Source organism: Aythya ferina, assembly GCF_964211825.1.
Source record: "Aythya ferina genome assembly, chromosome: 1".
In the NCBI taxonomy this organism is placed as follows: Eukaryota; Metazoa; Chordata; class Aves; order Anseriformes; family Anatidae; genus Aythya; species Aythya ferina.
Window position 1 is genome coordinate 45928414 of NC_140296.1, and position 15518 is coordinate 45943931.

The following is a 15518-nucleotide window of genomic DNA, read 5'->3' on the forward strand; positions in this document are numbered from 1 at the left end:
TAAAAGCAAAAGGTAGCTGGAAGTTGCTGTACTTCGGTGTTTTACCGGAATGTACTGAAGTGCCTTATAACCTTCATTGCTTCAGGGTTTGGTATTTATTAAGAGACTTTCATCTTCGGAGACTTTCAGTTTTCTAGAGCTCTGTGTCTGTGGCCAGTATTGCATGTTTCAGGAGAGATTGCATGTGATGATGACTGACTACAAGGAGCTTGCTTCCTAACTTGCTGGGAAGTTGGCACTCTGCTCTGTGTGAGTTCGCATTGGGCTGGTGTTACAACAGGAGCTTGGGGAAAAAGACATCATCTTGTTGTAAGCTATTCTATTGGTAAAGGATGAAAACCTGTACTTAAAATAAAGTTAGCAACCTAAAATGCAATGATGTGTACTTCATCCCCCGAATATTATTTTATTTTAAAAAACTGTGAAAGATTTCTTCCGAATGCTGTTGTGAATTTTTATTTTCCTTCTAAGAAAATAGTTCTTTAGTGGAAGGATTTATGTCTCTCTTCTGCTCTTGTATTTCTTGTCTAAGAGTATTTATACATTATTTGCTTTAGTTTTGATTGTTCAGTGGCTTTTGGTGACCTAAATGAGAGTTGATTGATCTTAACACTTGAATGGCACTTATAGGTTAATGGTATGGTTTTTATGTTTATTTTTTTCTAAAAATACGGAAGCAATTAGTGTGTAGTGTGAGCTGGTGAGACCATAATGCCATTCAGAAACAAAAGAGATAGGGAAGTTGAACTAAAAGCTCTCTCTAACATGAACTATTTTCACAACAGGTTCAGAATTAAAAGCAATCTTGAAATAAAATTTGTTTTTATTTTTTCCCTAGAAAATCTAAAGATAAACACTTTGCTATTTGCAGATGAAGAAACCCTACTTTACACTACTAAAACTGAAAAAGGCAATGCAAGATGTGGTTACAAGACCAGCACTTAATATGCAACCCTTATGTGGTCTAGTGAAATTGTTTTTATGTTGATAGAGCCTTCTCCTTTTAAGCTTGCATTTCTTATGAATAGCATCTCGTTTGTATGGAACAGTTAAGAGTAGGTTTACAAATAATTACCAATAGGCAGGTGTAAAAAAAACTTTATTTTTTTTAGTACATAGAGATATCATGTGTAACATATAGGGGGAAAAAAAAAAAAAGGGAGAAGCTTCCTGAAAGCCTGATAAAGATGGTGGAAGTTTTCTTGTTAACCTGCTGTTAGTTCCACCTCTAATATTTACTGTGTTACAATTCCTGTGGAATAAATACCTGTGCACCAGTATGGAAGGGGTCCTGAATCTACTGCAGAAGTGTTGGATAGCTGTTAAGCACTGCAGAGGCAATCTTTGGATGAGTCCTTCCCTGCAGCACCAGAAGCTGCAGTAAGTGGATATTTTCGGTTGGCCTTTCGGCATGGTCTGAAACTTGCTCTAGAAAACTAGAAGTGTGGAAGTGTTAACTTCTCCAAAGTGACAAAGATGAGCCTCTGCTGCTGAGAGCATTGCTTTTCATGGAGGAGGTGTACCAGTTGACTGGCTTAGCATGCAAAGGTTGAATTTGCATGATCAACTAGATTATGATCAACTTTTTGAACATTTGCATGATCAACTAGGTTATCTCCATGCTTTCCCTTAAAGCATATCGTAAGATGCAGTGTTTTGGAGTTTCTGTGCATTATATTCATTTTAACACCATCGGGACGAACTCATACACTGATCAGTGTGAGGTCAAAACTGGAGGAGCCAACCCTTCTGAAAAATGTTGTAGTAATATCATGGGAAAGGCTAGAAAGGAGGACAAATTCAAGTACTCAAAATTGAAAATTGCTGGTGAGAATGCTGGTCTTCAGTGTCCCAGGCAGAACCATTACTACTGAAACTTATGCAAAAGCTTACCTAAAAGTCAGGCTGTGTCAAGATGAGCTGGTCATAAAGATCTAAAAAAGACAGAAGAAGCAAGCTAGCTAGATGCTTTTTTTTTGTCTGTGGCAGCATCTTCTGGATAATCTTATGCTATACTGAAGAGATTTTATAAATAGCATGAAAGTAGCTTATATTTTTAAACAAGGTTTTCATGCTGCTTGTAATGTGCCATTGAAATTATGTTGCAACAATTTTACAATGTACTGAACTTCTGTATATCACTTTTTTTTTTAAATTGAAACCTACAACTTTTTAAGGAATGTGCAGAAAATTAGTCACCAGAATTACTGAGTGGTTTTTGTGTATGTTAACCTATCAGTGCGAATAGAGCTGGCATGTGTTACTTTATCTATGTTAACCAGAAAACATCATTCTAATCTCGTGCAAATAGCATACACGTGGCATTAGACGTCATCACGTGATATCTTTTTCCTGTGCCCTTTTTAAAATTTAGTGTATCTTAACAACTTGCCTATATTGCCACTCTTCTACAAGTCAGTCAATGCATCACATATGTGTTGACCGGAATAATGGATTTAGACTGAAAGAGGGGAGATTTAGATTAGATGGAAAGGAAGAAATTCCTTACTCTGAGGATGGCACTGGCAGAGGCTGCCCAGAGAAGCTGTGGATGCCCCATCCCTGGAGGTGTTCAAGGCCAGGCTGGATGGGGCTTTGAGCAACCTGGTCTGATGGGAGGTGTCCCTGCCCAGGGCAGGGGGGTTGGAGATAGATGGTCATTAATGTCTTTTTCAACTCAAACCGTTCTATGAAATGAAGCAAAATGTTACCCAGCCCAGCAATGTTCTGTAGGTCAGAGAAAATTACTGTTGCAGGCAAAAGAAAAGTGTAAGCAGAGAGTGAGGTAGTTCTCTTTTTTTTTTCTTTGTTTGCTTTTTTTCTTCTTTAAAGGCTTAAAGAGTAAAAATACCCAAGCCTGTCCCTTCAGGAAAGGACCCTGTGCCAAGCACTTTATTTTGGTTCATGTTCTGTATAGTGTGTAAGTAGATTTTAGGTATCAATCTGATTACTTTGGAAATAACCACACAAACAAAATAGAGGACTTAAGGAAAGGAGAAGATGCAGCACCTGAAGAAGTGATTTGTAATAAAAATTTAATGCTAAAATAGCTGTATTTTCAAACATTTTTATGCTGAAATTTCTGTCCCTGATTTTTAGCTTCTTCTGGAATGAAATAGTAAATTATTGTTTTATAGACATTTTCTGCAAAGTAAACTGAAGGTGTATTATTTTTCTTCAGGTGACTTTTACCATGTGTTTTTTTTTCTACATTGCAGATATTCTCTGGCAGTCTCCATGAGATCTCGAGCGTTTGTCAGAAAAAACATTGCTGCTATATCTAGCTTTGAATTTTAGCTGTGCTAAGACAGACATATCTTGCAATGTATCTGCTAAGACAGATACATCTGACTCTTCAGCCTGGAGTGTACTGTAGTTCAAGGGCTGTGAAAGCTGGAGTTGAAATACTTGTGTGTATAGTTTAATAGAAATACAAGTCTGTTAACAAATATTCCCTTTTTTAATTGTAAAGCTTCTGGTCGGCCAGATACACTGCATACAACCAAGATTTAAAGGAATCTGCTTTGGATTTTATGAAGATGAATTTCCAGACAGCTAACTATTGCTAGGTATGGCCAACTAAACTACAGTCGCACAGGAAAGCATTTTTTTTCAGAAGAAAGTTTGATACAGAAATAACAGGGAAAAATGTCTTTGCATCCCACTTTTAAAATGCTGTGATGAGGGCAGGGGAAGGTGGTAGCTTGCAGTTGTTTGTAATTTAAGAGGTCCTAGCAATTGTTTTGTTTCTTTTTTTTGTTTTTTTTTTTTGCCGTTATCTTGACAAATTCAGTTGTATTGCTTACAACTATATAGTCATGGTGATGGGGGGTTGAACTGTAATCTGTAATTTCCCCTTATTCCTTTAATTAAAAAGGCGGGCAAAAGTAATCTTGCAGTTGGAAAACTTTCTAGGTCTAATTTCTTCACTTTTAATGTTAAATACTGCAAAGGTGATGTTTAAGTACGTAGCTTAAGTAATACCTTGAAACAGAGGTTTTCTGTTCCCTTCTGAGTGTTTTTAGCCTGGTTTCTATGGAAATGAAACCAATGCAGTGTGTCAGGCCTCTTCTTCCCCTGTCTCCAAAAATAGCTTCTAAATTTACCAGCCTGTATAAGCCAAAATTAAACGGGCAGGGGGAGGTTTGAAGAGAGTTGGGCTCCTACAGGTTGCCAGCAAACTGGTGACTCCACAGAGGAGGATCAGCGCCCTGTGAAGACAAGGCAGATAGAGGCGGTTGTACCGTCCTGTCTTGCAGCACGTCTACCCTGTTGGCATAGGCAGAACTTCCAGCTTGCCAGAGCAAGCTATGCTTTTTGTTTTATTTTATTATTTTTTTTTCCCATTGGAGTCTGAGGAGAGCAGAAGAGCTGAAGTTACTGCCTTGAGGAGAGAGTAGGAGACAACACTTGAACCAGCACTAACAAAAGCTAGCTTCTGCACATGGGACAATTAGCATTTATTACTCTAGCTGTAAATACTCAAGCTTCTTAAGCCGCTTCCTGTGATTTTAATGCTGGGGTATCCTGTAAGGAATGTTGTGATTGTCTTACTGCAACAGGATAACCTTTATACACTTCGGAATTTCTGAAAGGTCTATAGAGTAAAGTAAAAGACAGGATCATAAATAGAAATACTTAGTCCCTGAATGAGTCATACTAAACAACAGTCAGAACTATGCCTTCTCAATGCTCTAAAAGGCATAACAGGACTCCTTTGTATAAAGCCTGTAGTATGGAGTTTCTCTGTTTCCTAATTGCACTTGCTACAACAATTGAATGACTTGTTAACACAGTGAAGTGAAGCAGTCTTGGGTTGGGAGAATAATACGCACCTAATGTTACCTCCATCATTTGTAGCTGTTAATAAATTTTAATCTGGAGAAAGATAGCTTTCAAGAAACCGAGTAGAAGAGACAAAATTAATTTCCTCAGTAATGTCAGAGTGGGTATTGAGCAGTGATCTGCTCCTTGACCAATTGGTGCTGTGAATCTTTGTAGAATGGTCACAGCACAAGCGGTATATTGGCAGGAGGAAAAAAAGCTGTTATTGAAGCGGACAGCAAGAGGGAAGGAGGAACGAAGATAACAGACAGAAATACATTAACTAGGCTTTACTTCCTCTTCTCCAGTTTGTTGCAGTGAGGTAGTCAGACCTATGCATGCATTCCAGGTACCATTTGTATTTTGTGTACTAGCCATTAATCATAGAATACAAAAAGCCGGTAATTTTGTTAGAGACAAAATTCTGTTGTCTCATTGCTAATAAAATGACAATTTTATTTAAAAGTAGTTTTGTTAGCTATATCAATACCATATTACCCTTGTGAATGATTTTACTTAATGTAGAACCATGAGGTTTCTATCTCTCAGGATATTTCTCTGATCTGCTTGACCTTTCTAGAATCAAGTGTCTTGTCTTCTCACATGCTTTCTGTATCTCTAAATACATTAGGTTATTTTGAAGTGTTTTTCTTTTTTCAGGCCTTAACTACTATAAATAGCTTTACATATTTCTCAGTTTACTGCTTTTTCTGGATCACTGATTAGACACTAAATGACCTGCCTGCTCAGTACCCAGAGACCTTCAATAACCTCTATCAGTTCTATGCAAGGTGACCTCTCTAATAGCATGTGCTTGTTTGCGTGTATGTGTGTGTATGTAGGTTTGTGTATATGTCTGCTATATATACAGATAAAACCTTTCCTCTTCAAGCTATAGTTCTTTGGATGCAGTATTTGGAAGGACTCTTGAAAAAGGCTTTAACAAGTAACTTACCACTTTTTCAAATTTGACACCTTTAAAGACAATAGCATAGAAGTAATATGAAAATTTCATGAAGTTGTTTTGTCACAGTAACTTTTTTGAAGTATTTTCTGTTTGCCCTTGGCCTGTCTTTTCAATTTACCTGTCTTTAGTTTAAATGTCGTGTTTGCTTGTAATTCGTTCTGTTATCACTAGTTTATCGTTAGAAAGAAAAGCACAGAATTTATAACCTGCAGAACTTAGATATACTCTGGATATACAGTAATTTTTGTAATAATGTGATGCTAGGTAATAAGATTTGTTTAGCATTCTTATTTTCCAATAATCTGACTACACTTTGCCCAATACAAAAGTAATGATATATTCTTAGTATTTTTTTGTTATTGCTAGGACAATAATCTTCTATAGCTTTGACAGTTTCTAAAAACATCATACAGAATTCTTGCTTCAGATATGTTCAATTTATTCACTTGACTTTGTGTGTTTTAAATATGAATGCCTCAGTAGTCATCATAGGCATCTTGTAGTTCACCCTGGTGTGAATACTAATGTTCAGTATGTACTAATACTTTTTTTCTATCAAGCTTGTACTCTTCCTTCTTAGTTTGATTCTAAACACGATCGATTTAGCTAAAATAATCAAAAACACTTTCTCAAAGAAAATACGTTGGTTGATATATCTGAATTCTATTGTTTTAACAAACATGCTTGCTTATCGTAATTCTCAGTTCTCCGTAAGCTTAAGTGGACGTGTCCTTTTAGAACTACGTTTTAAAAAGCAAGCAAACCAGCATTTTAAAGTTTTATAGGAAAGGATTCTTTCCAGAAGGTAGAGAAATGCAGAATGTTTTGGAAAGTCTTAAAATTTGAGTGGAGAAGCTCTCTAACGAGACGCAACAATATAAGAATTACATTCATACAAGTAGTGTTATTTCTTGATTTCCTCTAGACTGATACAGTCAAAATAGTTTTGCTCACCTGTTGTATTTTAAAATCAGTTAATATATTTTATGAACATATTTAAGAAGATTGTTTAATAGTTTTAAAATATTAACGGAATAGAAAGTATATAAACTTAGCATTTTCTCAATAGAAAACATTAAAAATGCAGATTTATAAAACTGAGTTCTGTGAATGTCACTGAACAGAAGTAATCGGGGGGGGGGGGGGGGGGCAATTAAGATTACTTTTGGCTGTTTACTTTAAAAGTACTTAACTGGGCTAAAGAAGTCATGTGCTGTTTGCCTAAATATTTCCTTTGTTTTTGTGGAAGAGCAGTTTTCTCCTTTTGATCACAGTCCTGCAAGTGTTAGGTGGTTGTGTAAAGAATTGCCTGAAATTTGCTTGTTTTTCTTTTAAGCTTCACAATGAGGATGACCCACCAGAGTCTTCAGCAGCTGAGCAGTCTTCCACTTCTACGGAGACTACACAGACTCCTCAGACAGCAGCCGTATCTGAAGCAGATACTTCCCCCCCACCTTACTGTAGCATAGCTGTAGAAGCAGCTGCAACCTCAGGTATTTTTCCTTACATAACAGCTTGTCAGAGCGGAGTGTGTATGAATCAGCACTTGGTTCAGAGTGGTACGGTGCTGCAGTATTTTTTCTATGCGCACAGTTGCAGCAAAAAGCTAGGCTTTCATGCACAGCCCTTTGTCCAGTTTGTTCAGAAGCATGCTTCTAAATTACACTGATTCTTCTGAATTGCTAGACTAAATGGTTGTTCATTAATTAGTGTAATGATTAGCTTTTATTTAAGTCTGCCTGTAGTTCAGTTCCACATTTAATCTACATGTTTGAGTAGTGCTTCATTATTAGACCTCATTAGGATTTTTCATTGCCTGTTTAAAACCCCTCCACTCCCCTGTCAAACCTAAGACTTCTTAAAAGTATGTGCCATATTTGGTGAAAATATTGCCATGAAAAAGATTCATTTTCCTTTAAAGACTCTTCATAAAACTTCTTGTGAAAAATTAGAAGCAGGACTTTTTCCCCATTTATTCAGTACTCCTTTTCTGATGAGACTGTGACTTTCCTTTAGGGTATAGGAGACTTAACAGCAGGCAACATCAAAGTCACTGTTTCAGCAAAGTTGCCTGGATTTGCATCTCCCATGTGCCAAGTAAATGTTTTGGAATTAATCTATGACCTAATTCTTTAACGTTGATTAAAGAAGCAATTTCCTATCCCTGCTCTGTCAGACAGTGTTTGCAAGTGTAACGTGTAGCTGTGCTGAATTAGCCCTACGTGAAACATTTTTGTAGTGTACTGACATATTTTTGCCATGTGACCTGTGCTGACAAATCTTTCCCATGTAAGCAATCTTGTGCAAACTATTACTGGCTGTAGGCAGAAGCTTGAGGTATATTGTAAATAGATTTATTCACTTCATTAGTGGTTCTATGCTATATTTACTTTGCTATTTTGATATGTAACAATTAAGTCTGTGGTTTGTTTTGATATAAGGAACATTTTTAAAAGAATATGATGAAACGGAGTATCTGGAGAAAATGAATTTCATGGAACAACTGGAGTTAGCAACAGGATCTTGCTAATAAAAATATAGTGTGATTATTAATATACTTAACTAATTGGTTAATATTAAAAATTAAAAGCTTTTTTAGGATGTTTCTTTGAATGTCTCTGATTTTATAAAAAAAAAAAGACTTTGATTGGAACACCTGGAGATATAACTAAGCTCATGAATTGTTTTCATAAACTGTTTGCTTCTTGAAGCATCTATTTTAAGGTTTCTGCCTTGAGTAGCAACTAAGAGAACCATTAATATGTTCACCACTTAATTGCATAAAAATAAATGTTTCAAAAGTTTATAAGAACTTGAACCCCACATATAATCAATTTCAGACTCTTGAGAATATGCACTTTAAAGTAGTTTTAAAGTAGTTTTATGCACATAAAGCTTATTGTTCTTGACATCTTTCTGGTTTAAAAATGCATAACCTCTTTGTTTTGAACAGAAACACACAATGAGTTTTATCCTGTACCACCTCCATACAGTGTAGCTACCTCTCTTCCTACATATGATGAAGCAGAGAAGGCCAAAGCTGCAGCAATGGCAGCAGCTGCAGCAGAAGTTGCCCAACGAGTAAGTGTTGGAGTTCTTTATTTCAACTTCGTGAAACCTAAGGATACTCTAATTGTTTACAGTAATTGGGATCGTATTATGGCCTATTTGCTAAAAATAATGGTGAACAGATGATTTTATATATTTTGTATATTTTTTAATAGATCACTGTACTATGGAAACTGTATAGTATTCACTCTGTTCTGAGGCATAGCAGCTGGCTAAACACTTCTGAAGGCCAAATATTGCCCTGTTTTAATAATTAATTTACTATCTTGTCACCTTTTAAGTATCCACATTAATGTTACTTTCTAAAGTGAGTGCTGATGCTGAGTGTTTCAGATGATTTAAACCAAAAATTTAATTAGTAAAGAAGGTAGAGTTTTGGAGAGGAAGGGGTTTCCAATAGTTTGGAAGGGTTAAGATACCAAAAAGCAGAGATCTTCCAAAAGGAAAAATCCCTGCTACGTGAAAGCTTTAATACTTAAGTTTGATGGGTTGTTCCAAGTATCCCTGAATGTTCAGGCTGAGGGAGATGGGGGTTGTTCAGCCTGCAGAATGACAGAAGGCTCTAGAAGATATTACAGCAACAGGGGGCCTACAGGAAAGCTGGGGAGGGACCCTTTTTCAGGGATGAGGAGGAATGGCTTCTACCTGAAAGAGTAAATTTAGATTAGATATAAGAAAGAAATTCTTTACTGAGAGGGTGATGAAGCACTGGCACAGGTTGCTCAGAGAAGCTGTGGGTGCCCCATCCCTGAAGGTATTTAAGGCCAGGCTGGATGGAGCTTTGGGCAACCTGGTTTTGTGGGAGGTGTCCCTGCCCATGGCAGGGGGTTGGGATTAGCTGATCTATAGAATTCCTTCCAACCCAACCCATTCTATGACTTAAAAATAAAATAAAAACATAAAATCATGCACCCCAAGTTATACTAAACAGTAAATGAATCGGTATATAAGCAGTGTTTTTAATTTCGTATGAACTAACCTTATAAAGAATGCAGTACTCAAAGTAAAACCAAAAGTTTGATATCTGCAATTAATGTTAAATGTTAGTTTTGTAATTGATGATTTTGTTCTTTCCACCTTTCAAAATTTGGGAGAGAAAAAGAGATTCTGCTATTTGATAGGATTGGCCATAATATGCTGTATTTAATTTAGGCTTCCAGTGCTTTCACTAGAAATCCCCACTTTAAGAACAAGGTGATTTGAGGTGGATTATAAGGTGGTTCCTCACCACCTCAGATGGATTTTAAAGTTGTGCTTTACCACCCTCTGAGAATAGGTTGCCCGGAGAGGTTGTGAATACCCCATTCAAGACCAGGTTAGATGAAGCCCTGGGCAACCTGGTCTAGTGAGTGACATCTCTGCCTATGACAGGAGTGTTGGAAGTAGATGATCTATGAGGTCCTTTCCAACCCAAGCCATTCTATGATTTTATGACTCTAAAATCTTACTGACTGGGTTGTAGCTGTTGGGCACATTTTTGCCTGTGAATAGAAAAATTTTTTACTTACACAGGTGGAGTTGGTTTCTTCCTTGATTGCCATGCAGTAATCAGTATATGCAGCTAAATTTAAAATGGGTTTGTGTAACATCACCAGTGAAGGTGTTGTACAAGTCTATTTTACTAAATGTAGCAGTGAATCTGGAATATTTTTCATGGTTACTTGCCAAGTTCCTGCTAGGAGGTGGTGATCTTGTAACCTTTTAATCCGTGCTTCTGTTAGAGTAATTAAGTCGTCTGTTGTTACTGCTTGTAATATAAGTACAATTTATGATGAAATACTGGTCCGAAAGAAACCCTTAATCTGAAATTATGTAAAAACCTTTAAATTCAAAACATTAGCAACCCAAACCTTAATTTTAAGGGTACTGTTACCAGTCCTATGACACTTCAGATGGGGCACATGCAACTTTCTTGCAAGATTCCTGTTGCTTTTAACTTTGTACATCTGGAACCCTATGGGGTGAAAGCTTTAGACTTAAATGCAATTGTCCCTGACCTGAATTTAATTGGGAAAAAAACCCTCAGGCTGGGATTCAGCCAATTCTAAGAATAGAGTTAAGCAAAAACAATAGTTTTTAAATTGTATTCTTAAGCCTTTTTATTTTGGAGCACTTGAATTCTCACATGTTTAGGTCACTGTGTCAGAAACATCTTTTCTCATTCTCAGAAAATCTGCCTGGCTTTGGCCAAATTCAGTTACTGAGAATATGAGTTTCCATAGTACATGCATACAGCTTTAATACATTTGTGGAGATTGAACTTGTTCGTGGAAGACAGACTGCTCATAAGTCTGAAGGAGATGCGACTGCAGATGTTTTGTCACCAGAGAACATTTGTAGATGTCTTGTATCAGAATAGGATTATCAGGCTAAAAGTAAATGCACCATATGACTGCTCATGACTACTTTTGGTGAAAACACTGGAACTGTGAGTTTCTGGTGTGCTGTGACATAGTTTTATTATTCTTGGCCTTTGATCAGTACATAACCACGAGGTTATTTGTATTAGGTAGAAGGGTAAAAGGACAAAGACCGAGGCTCTAAAGCTTACAGCTTTTGTTTTGTGAAGAGTAGTCTGGTTTTGGTTGGTCAAAGAGGTTACTTAGTGAGCACAGGCAGGGTGAGGGTGATGGGTCTAAGTCAAAATGAGAAAAGGCAAAGCTGAATGGAGAGCATTGGTATGTAAGGAGCACAGAGCAATCTTAATGAGAAGCAAGAGGGAAAAGAATAAACTGGGATTGGTGGAGAAAGGAAACCAAGTGAAGACAAAATGTAGTACTGGAAGAGCAGCTGAAGTGGGTGAGTGAGAAGAAGGGAATAGGAATGGAGAAGGAACACTGATAAGATTATGTTGCTTTGTGAGGAGGTACTTGTGGAGATGAAGAAGGGAAATGACTGTATTTGGAAAATATGAACATAGTAAAAAAAAAAAAAAGTGAGTAAAATGATTGAGCAGTCAATCGGTAAAGAAAGAATTGCCAAGGCAGAAGAACAGTAAGTAAAATGGAGGTGAGGAGGAATCTAGATTTTAGAAGTAGGAGAGTAGGTTATGGTGACAAAGGGATAAACGAACTTTTGCATGAAGCCTGTTGGTATGCATGCTTTTCCAACATGCACAGAGGAACACAGCAAGTGCTTACACTTAGGTGACATTCTTATAAATTTCACGTACATATGAAGAATGAGTAGGAACACACCATCATTCCACCAAAGCAGAAATTAACTGGAAAGTTGTAGGCTAAGGCAGTACTGTATCAGAAGCTGCCTCAGTGTACCTAAGGGCCTCAGACTGCTAAGGATCTCAGATTTGATGGTTTCTGCTTGTTTTGCTTCTGTGTTTTTTCTTCTTTTTTCTGTCCTTTTTTTCCCCTCTTTTTTTCCCTTTCAGCACACACTCATGCATAAACATACAAGCTATATTAAAGACTTGGTATTAAGACTGTGGAAAAAGTCACATTATGGTTAGGGTGGTGGTTTGCCATCCAGAGGGGAAGGATTTTGATCCTTAGCTCTACATACCTGTGGAAGAATAAGTCACGTGGACTTTACTAGCTTGCAATTATTTTCTCATTTTCATTATCTTTGAGATCACAAGCAGTGACATCTGCATGCAGCGTCTGAGTTCTGTATTACACACTTTGCAAAATGTACACAAACTACATAATGTATTTTTTCCATTTCTAATTTTCAGGTTTATGAAGTTAGTGTTTTAAGGATGTAAGTTATGTTACGATGTGCCTCTAGCTTCTTGCTTGTAAAATGAGGATATAGTGCTTCTTCACTACTATAATGTGAACAGAGGCAGAGCCTTTATCTCGAGTGACACATGAAGCTGATAACTATTTCATGGTACAGTCGAAAGTGTGCAGTAAAGAAGGCTTCAAACCTATTAATTGAGCAAAAGAAAGGAAAATGGTATAAGAAGATAGCACATTTAATGAACTACTTTCATACTTCTTTCCTGAATGAGGTAGGGATGATATGAAAAAAAAAAAATTACTGTGATCACATTATAGACTTCGTAGTCCCTGCATCCATAGATTGTATGAACAATCCAAACTTAAAATTTATGGATACTTTTTGTGCTTGATTTTGTGTATTTAATCTTAAATATTTACACAAAATCTATGTTTTTATTTCTTTCAAATTCTCCCAGTTAGCTCAATGTACCAAAGAAATTGTAGCAATCCTTTGTCATCGGTTGTGATAGCATTAGTTATGCTGGCTTTCATCTTTTTCCTTTTCAAATTGTAAAGGTCATTTTAAAAAGGTTAATTTAAATGGGCAAACATATTGCTAACAGGTAAATGGCTTGTTTGTATGTTGCAATGAATGGCTTTTACTTAATGCTCTTCAGTTGCATTTGTCTTACATTTTTCTGTTTTTACATGCTTAGCACGCCCAGTTTAGGGAGTCTAGGAGTCTGTTTGATGAAATATTCCTCAGTCGTCCCGAGGTATGGTATAGTTCTCTCTAGTTTAGACTTTAACTATGAATTTTCCTATTGGCAAACAAATGCTTCTGGGTTTCATTATGCCTCCCACACCTCCTCCTCCTTAACTTCTCCATATTGTTTTGTATGCGTGAAGATATCATCATGAAGTTTTTCTCTGTAAATCCTCTGCATTGAGAAGAGTTACCAGTTCAGCTATCCAAAGGGTTACTGAAAACACTGTTTCTTTCCTTGAGTAAAGGTGTTTTTCTCACAGTATGCCGTGCTAGGCTTCAATTTAAAAGAAGCTACAAAACCTTGACGGGGGGGGGGAACCACAGCCCTCTTTTTGTAAGATAGCTACAGAGAACACTGTTTCCAGAGGAGTTAATAGGATTGCCTTCGATAGATGCTGTGTACTATTTCATGTTCTTTAGCTTAAAGAAGTTCCTTTGTTTGATATTCGTGTTGATAATATATTTTGCTATTTAACTGTTTTCCTGGTTATAGGAATACAAATTTTCTCTGTTTATACAAATTTCAGTATATTTAACAATCAAATGAATTCTCTGTGATCCTTACAATGGCTAATTTTGTCAAAAATCAATAGTTTGTATGTGTATATGTATAAACTATGTGTAGATAACTCTTTGTCTCTCTATATAACTAGATATCAATGACATTCTCACAAAGAAGAAAATATAATCATTCTCATTCAGTAAATGTCATTAATTGTTTATTTTCTGAGCATCAGCTGAGAGGACAGAGTCATTCTGCATTGTCCCTTTTTCATTCCTCAAAAATGGGACCAAAAAGGTCGCAAACAATTATACTTTGAAGGAAAGTTAAGACTGTTGACGTTAACTAGATTAAATGAGAGCACTGTCTTGCAAAGGACAGCCTATATTAGTGGGACCTGAGCAGTGGGACTGACTGTAAAACCAGATACTAAGTGATGTAAGCAAGGGCTGAATCTAGTTTAAAGGTAGGAAACTATTTCATTTTGTTAAAGATTCTGGTAATTTCAATATGCCAATTTTTGGAGACAGTAAATAGAGCTTAGTTTACTATCATTGTCTTTTGCAATAGAGTGCAATAAGTTGTTCATGCTTATTGCAAATGCCTGTTCTCATGTCCCTGGATTATTTACTGATTCACATTTCTTACACATGTAAGCCTTAGCAACATGCATATAGAGAAACCTGTTAAAATTGTTACTGTAGCTAAGGCAAATCTTGTTTTTCAGAGGGAACAATTTGCGTAGAGCAAATTTGATAATTGTTGTGGAAATGCCAGTATGAAGAACAGTAGCCAGCCAATTATTTAAAAAAAAAAACGTTATTTTACAGAGCTTTTGAAATTAAAATTGAAAATAGTCCGAACTTTTGAGCCATATGTTTCTGATACAAACATGTTCAAATGTAGTCTTTTATTTAATGTATCTTTAGTCCTTCTTTTACTTTTCCCCATCAGTCTTGCAGCTGTAGCAAAATTGTGCTAAACTGATATTTTCATAATCATTTAAGATGACCATTTAGGGACATTTGAAAGTGTATATAGTTGAATTATGGCTTCTTAAGATTGCGTTGGACTAGCTTTTTGTGATTTCATTGGAAAAGCAATGGTTTTAAAATACCTTGTGATACAGAGGCCTGGTTAATTACTCTGAAAGGAAAGAGAACAGCTGGAATTTCACGGCCATGTTATGAAGGGTAGTGCTGGCTGCCTGGAGTTGGTACAGTTTGTTCTAGCATACTTCTAACTGTAATCACTATACCCTGGTAGATTAATCTGCACTGTTCACAAAGGTGAATATGTCAATCCCATGACAGAGCTCTAGATCATTGTGACTGTTTAATGCCCTTTAAATTATGAATATATCCATATATTTATATATATGGATAAAACACGCATAAAGTAACATTTGGTGCAGTCAGTGAATAAAATGTTAAAATCAGAATTACATTATTTCATTAGTAATTGGGTCAATCAGCAAAATAAATCTTTAATCTTCCTTGATAAAATTTTTTATTACTATTTTTAATAGGATACTTCTTACCTCAGTTCTAAGTCATTAAGATCATCAGTTGGAGAAAAAGTACAGGAAAAGTCAAAGAATATTACTTCTGCTTCTGTCTAGACCAGATTGCTACTGTTACTGGCAGCATTATTTGACTTGTATCATCCTGTGTTGTTTTTCTGTTGTTTACTTAACATATTGTTTAA

The 15518-nt window shown here is 36.3% G+C and overlaps 1 protein-coding gene across 2 annotated transcripts in view; it reads left to right on the plus strand.

Moving 5' to 3' along the window:
• The window catches only part of NDFIP2 (Nedd4 family interacting protein 2), a 47341-nt gene that overhangs the window by 12094 nt on the left and 19729 nt on the right, over positions 1–15518 (plus strand). The window contains exons 2-4 of one of the 2 annotated variants that reach the window (XM_084505525.1): positions 7128–7284; positions 8745–8872; positions 13257–13316. In XM_084505525.1, coding sequence (XP_084361651.1) covers positions 7128–7284; positions 8745–8872; positions 13257–13316 — 345 coding nt within the window. The remainder of the gene's footprint in view (positions 1–7127; positions 7285–8744; positions 8873–13256; positions 13317–15518) is intronic. The other variant, XM_084505526.1, reaches the window with a different exon arrangement.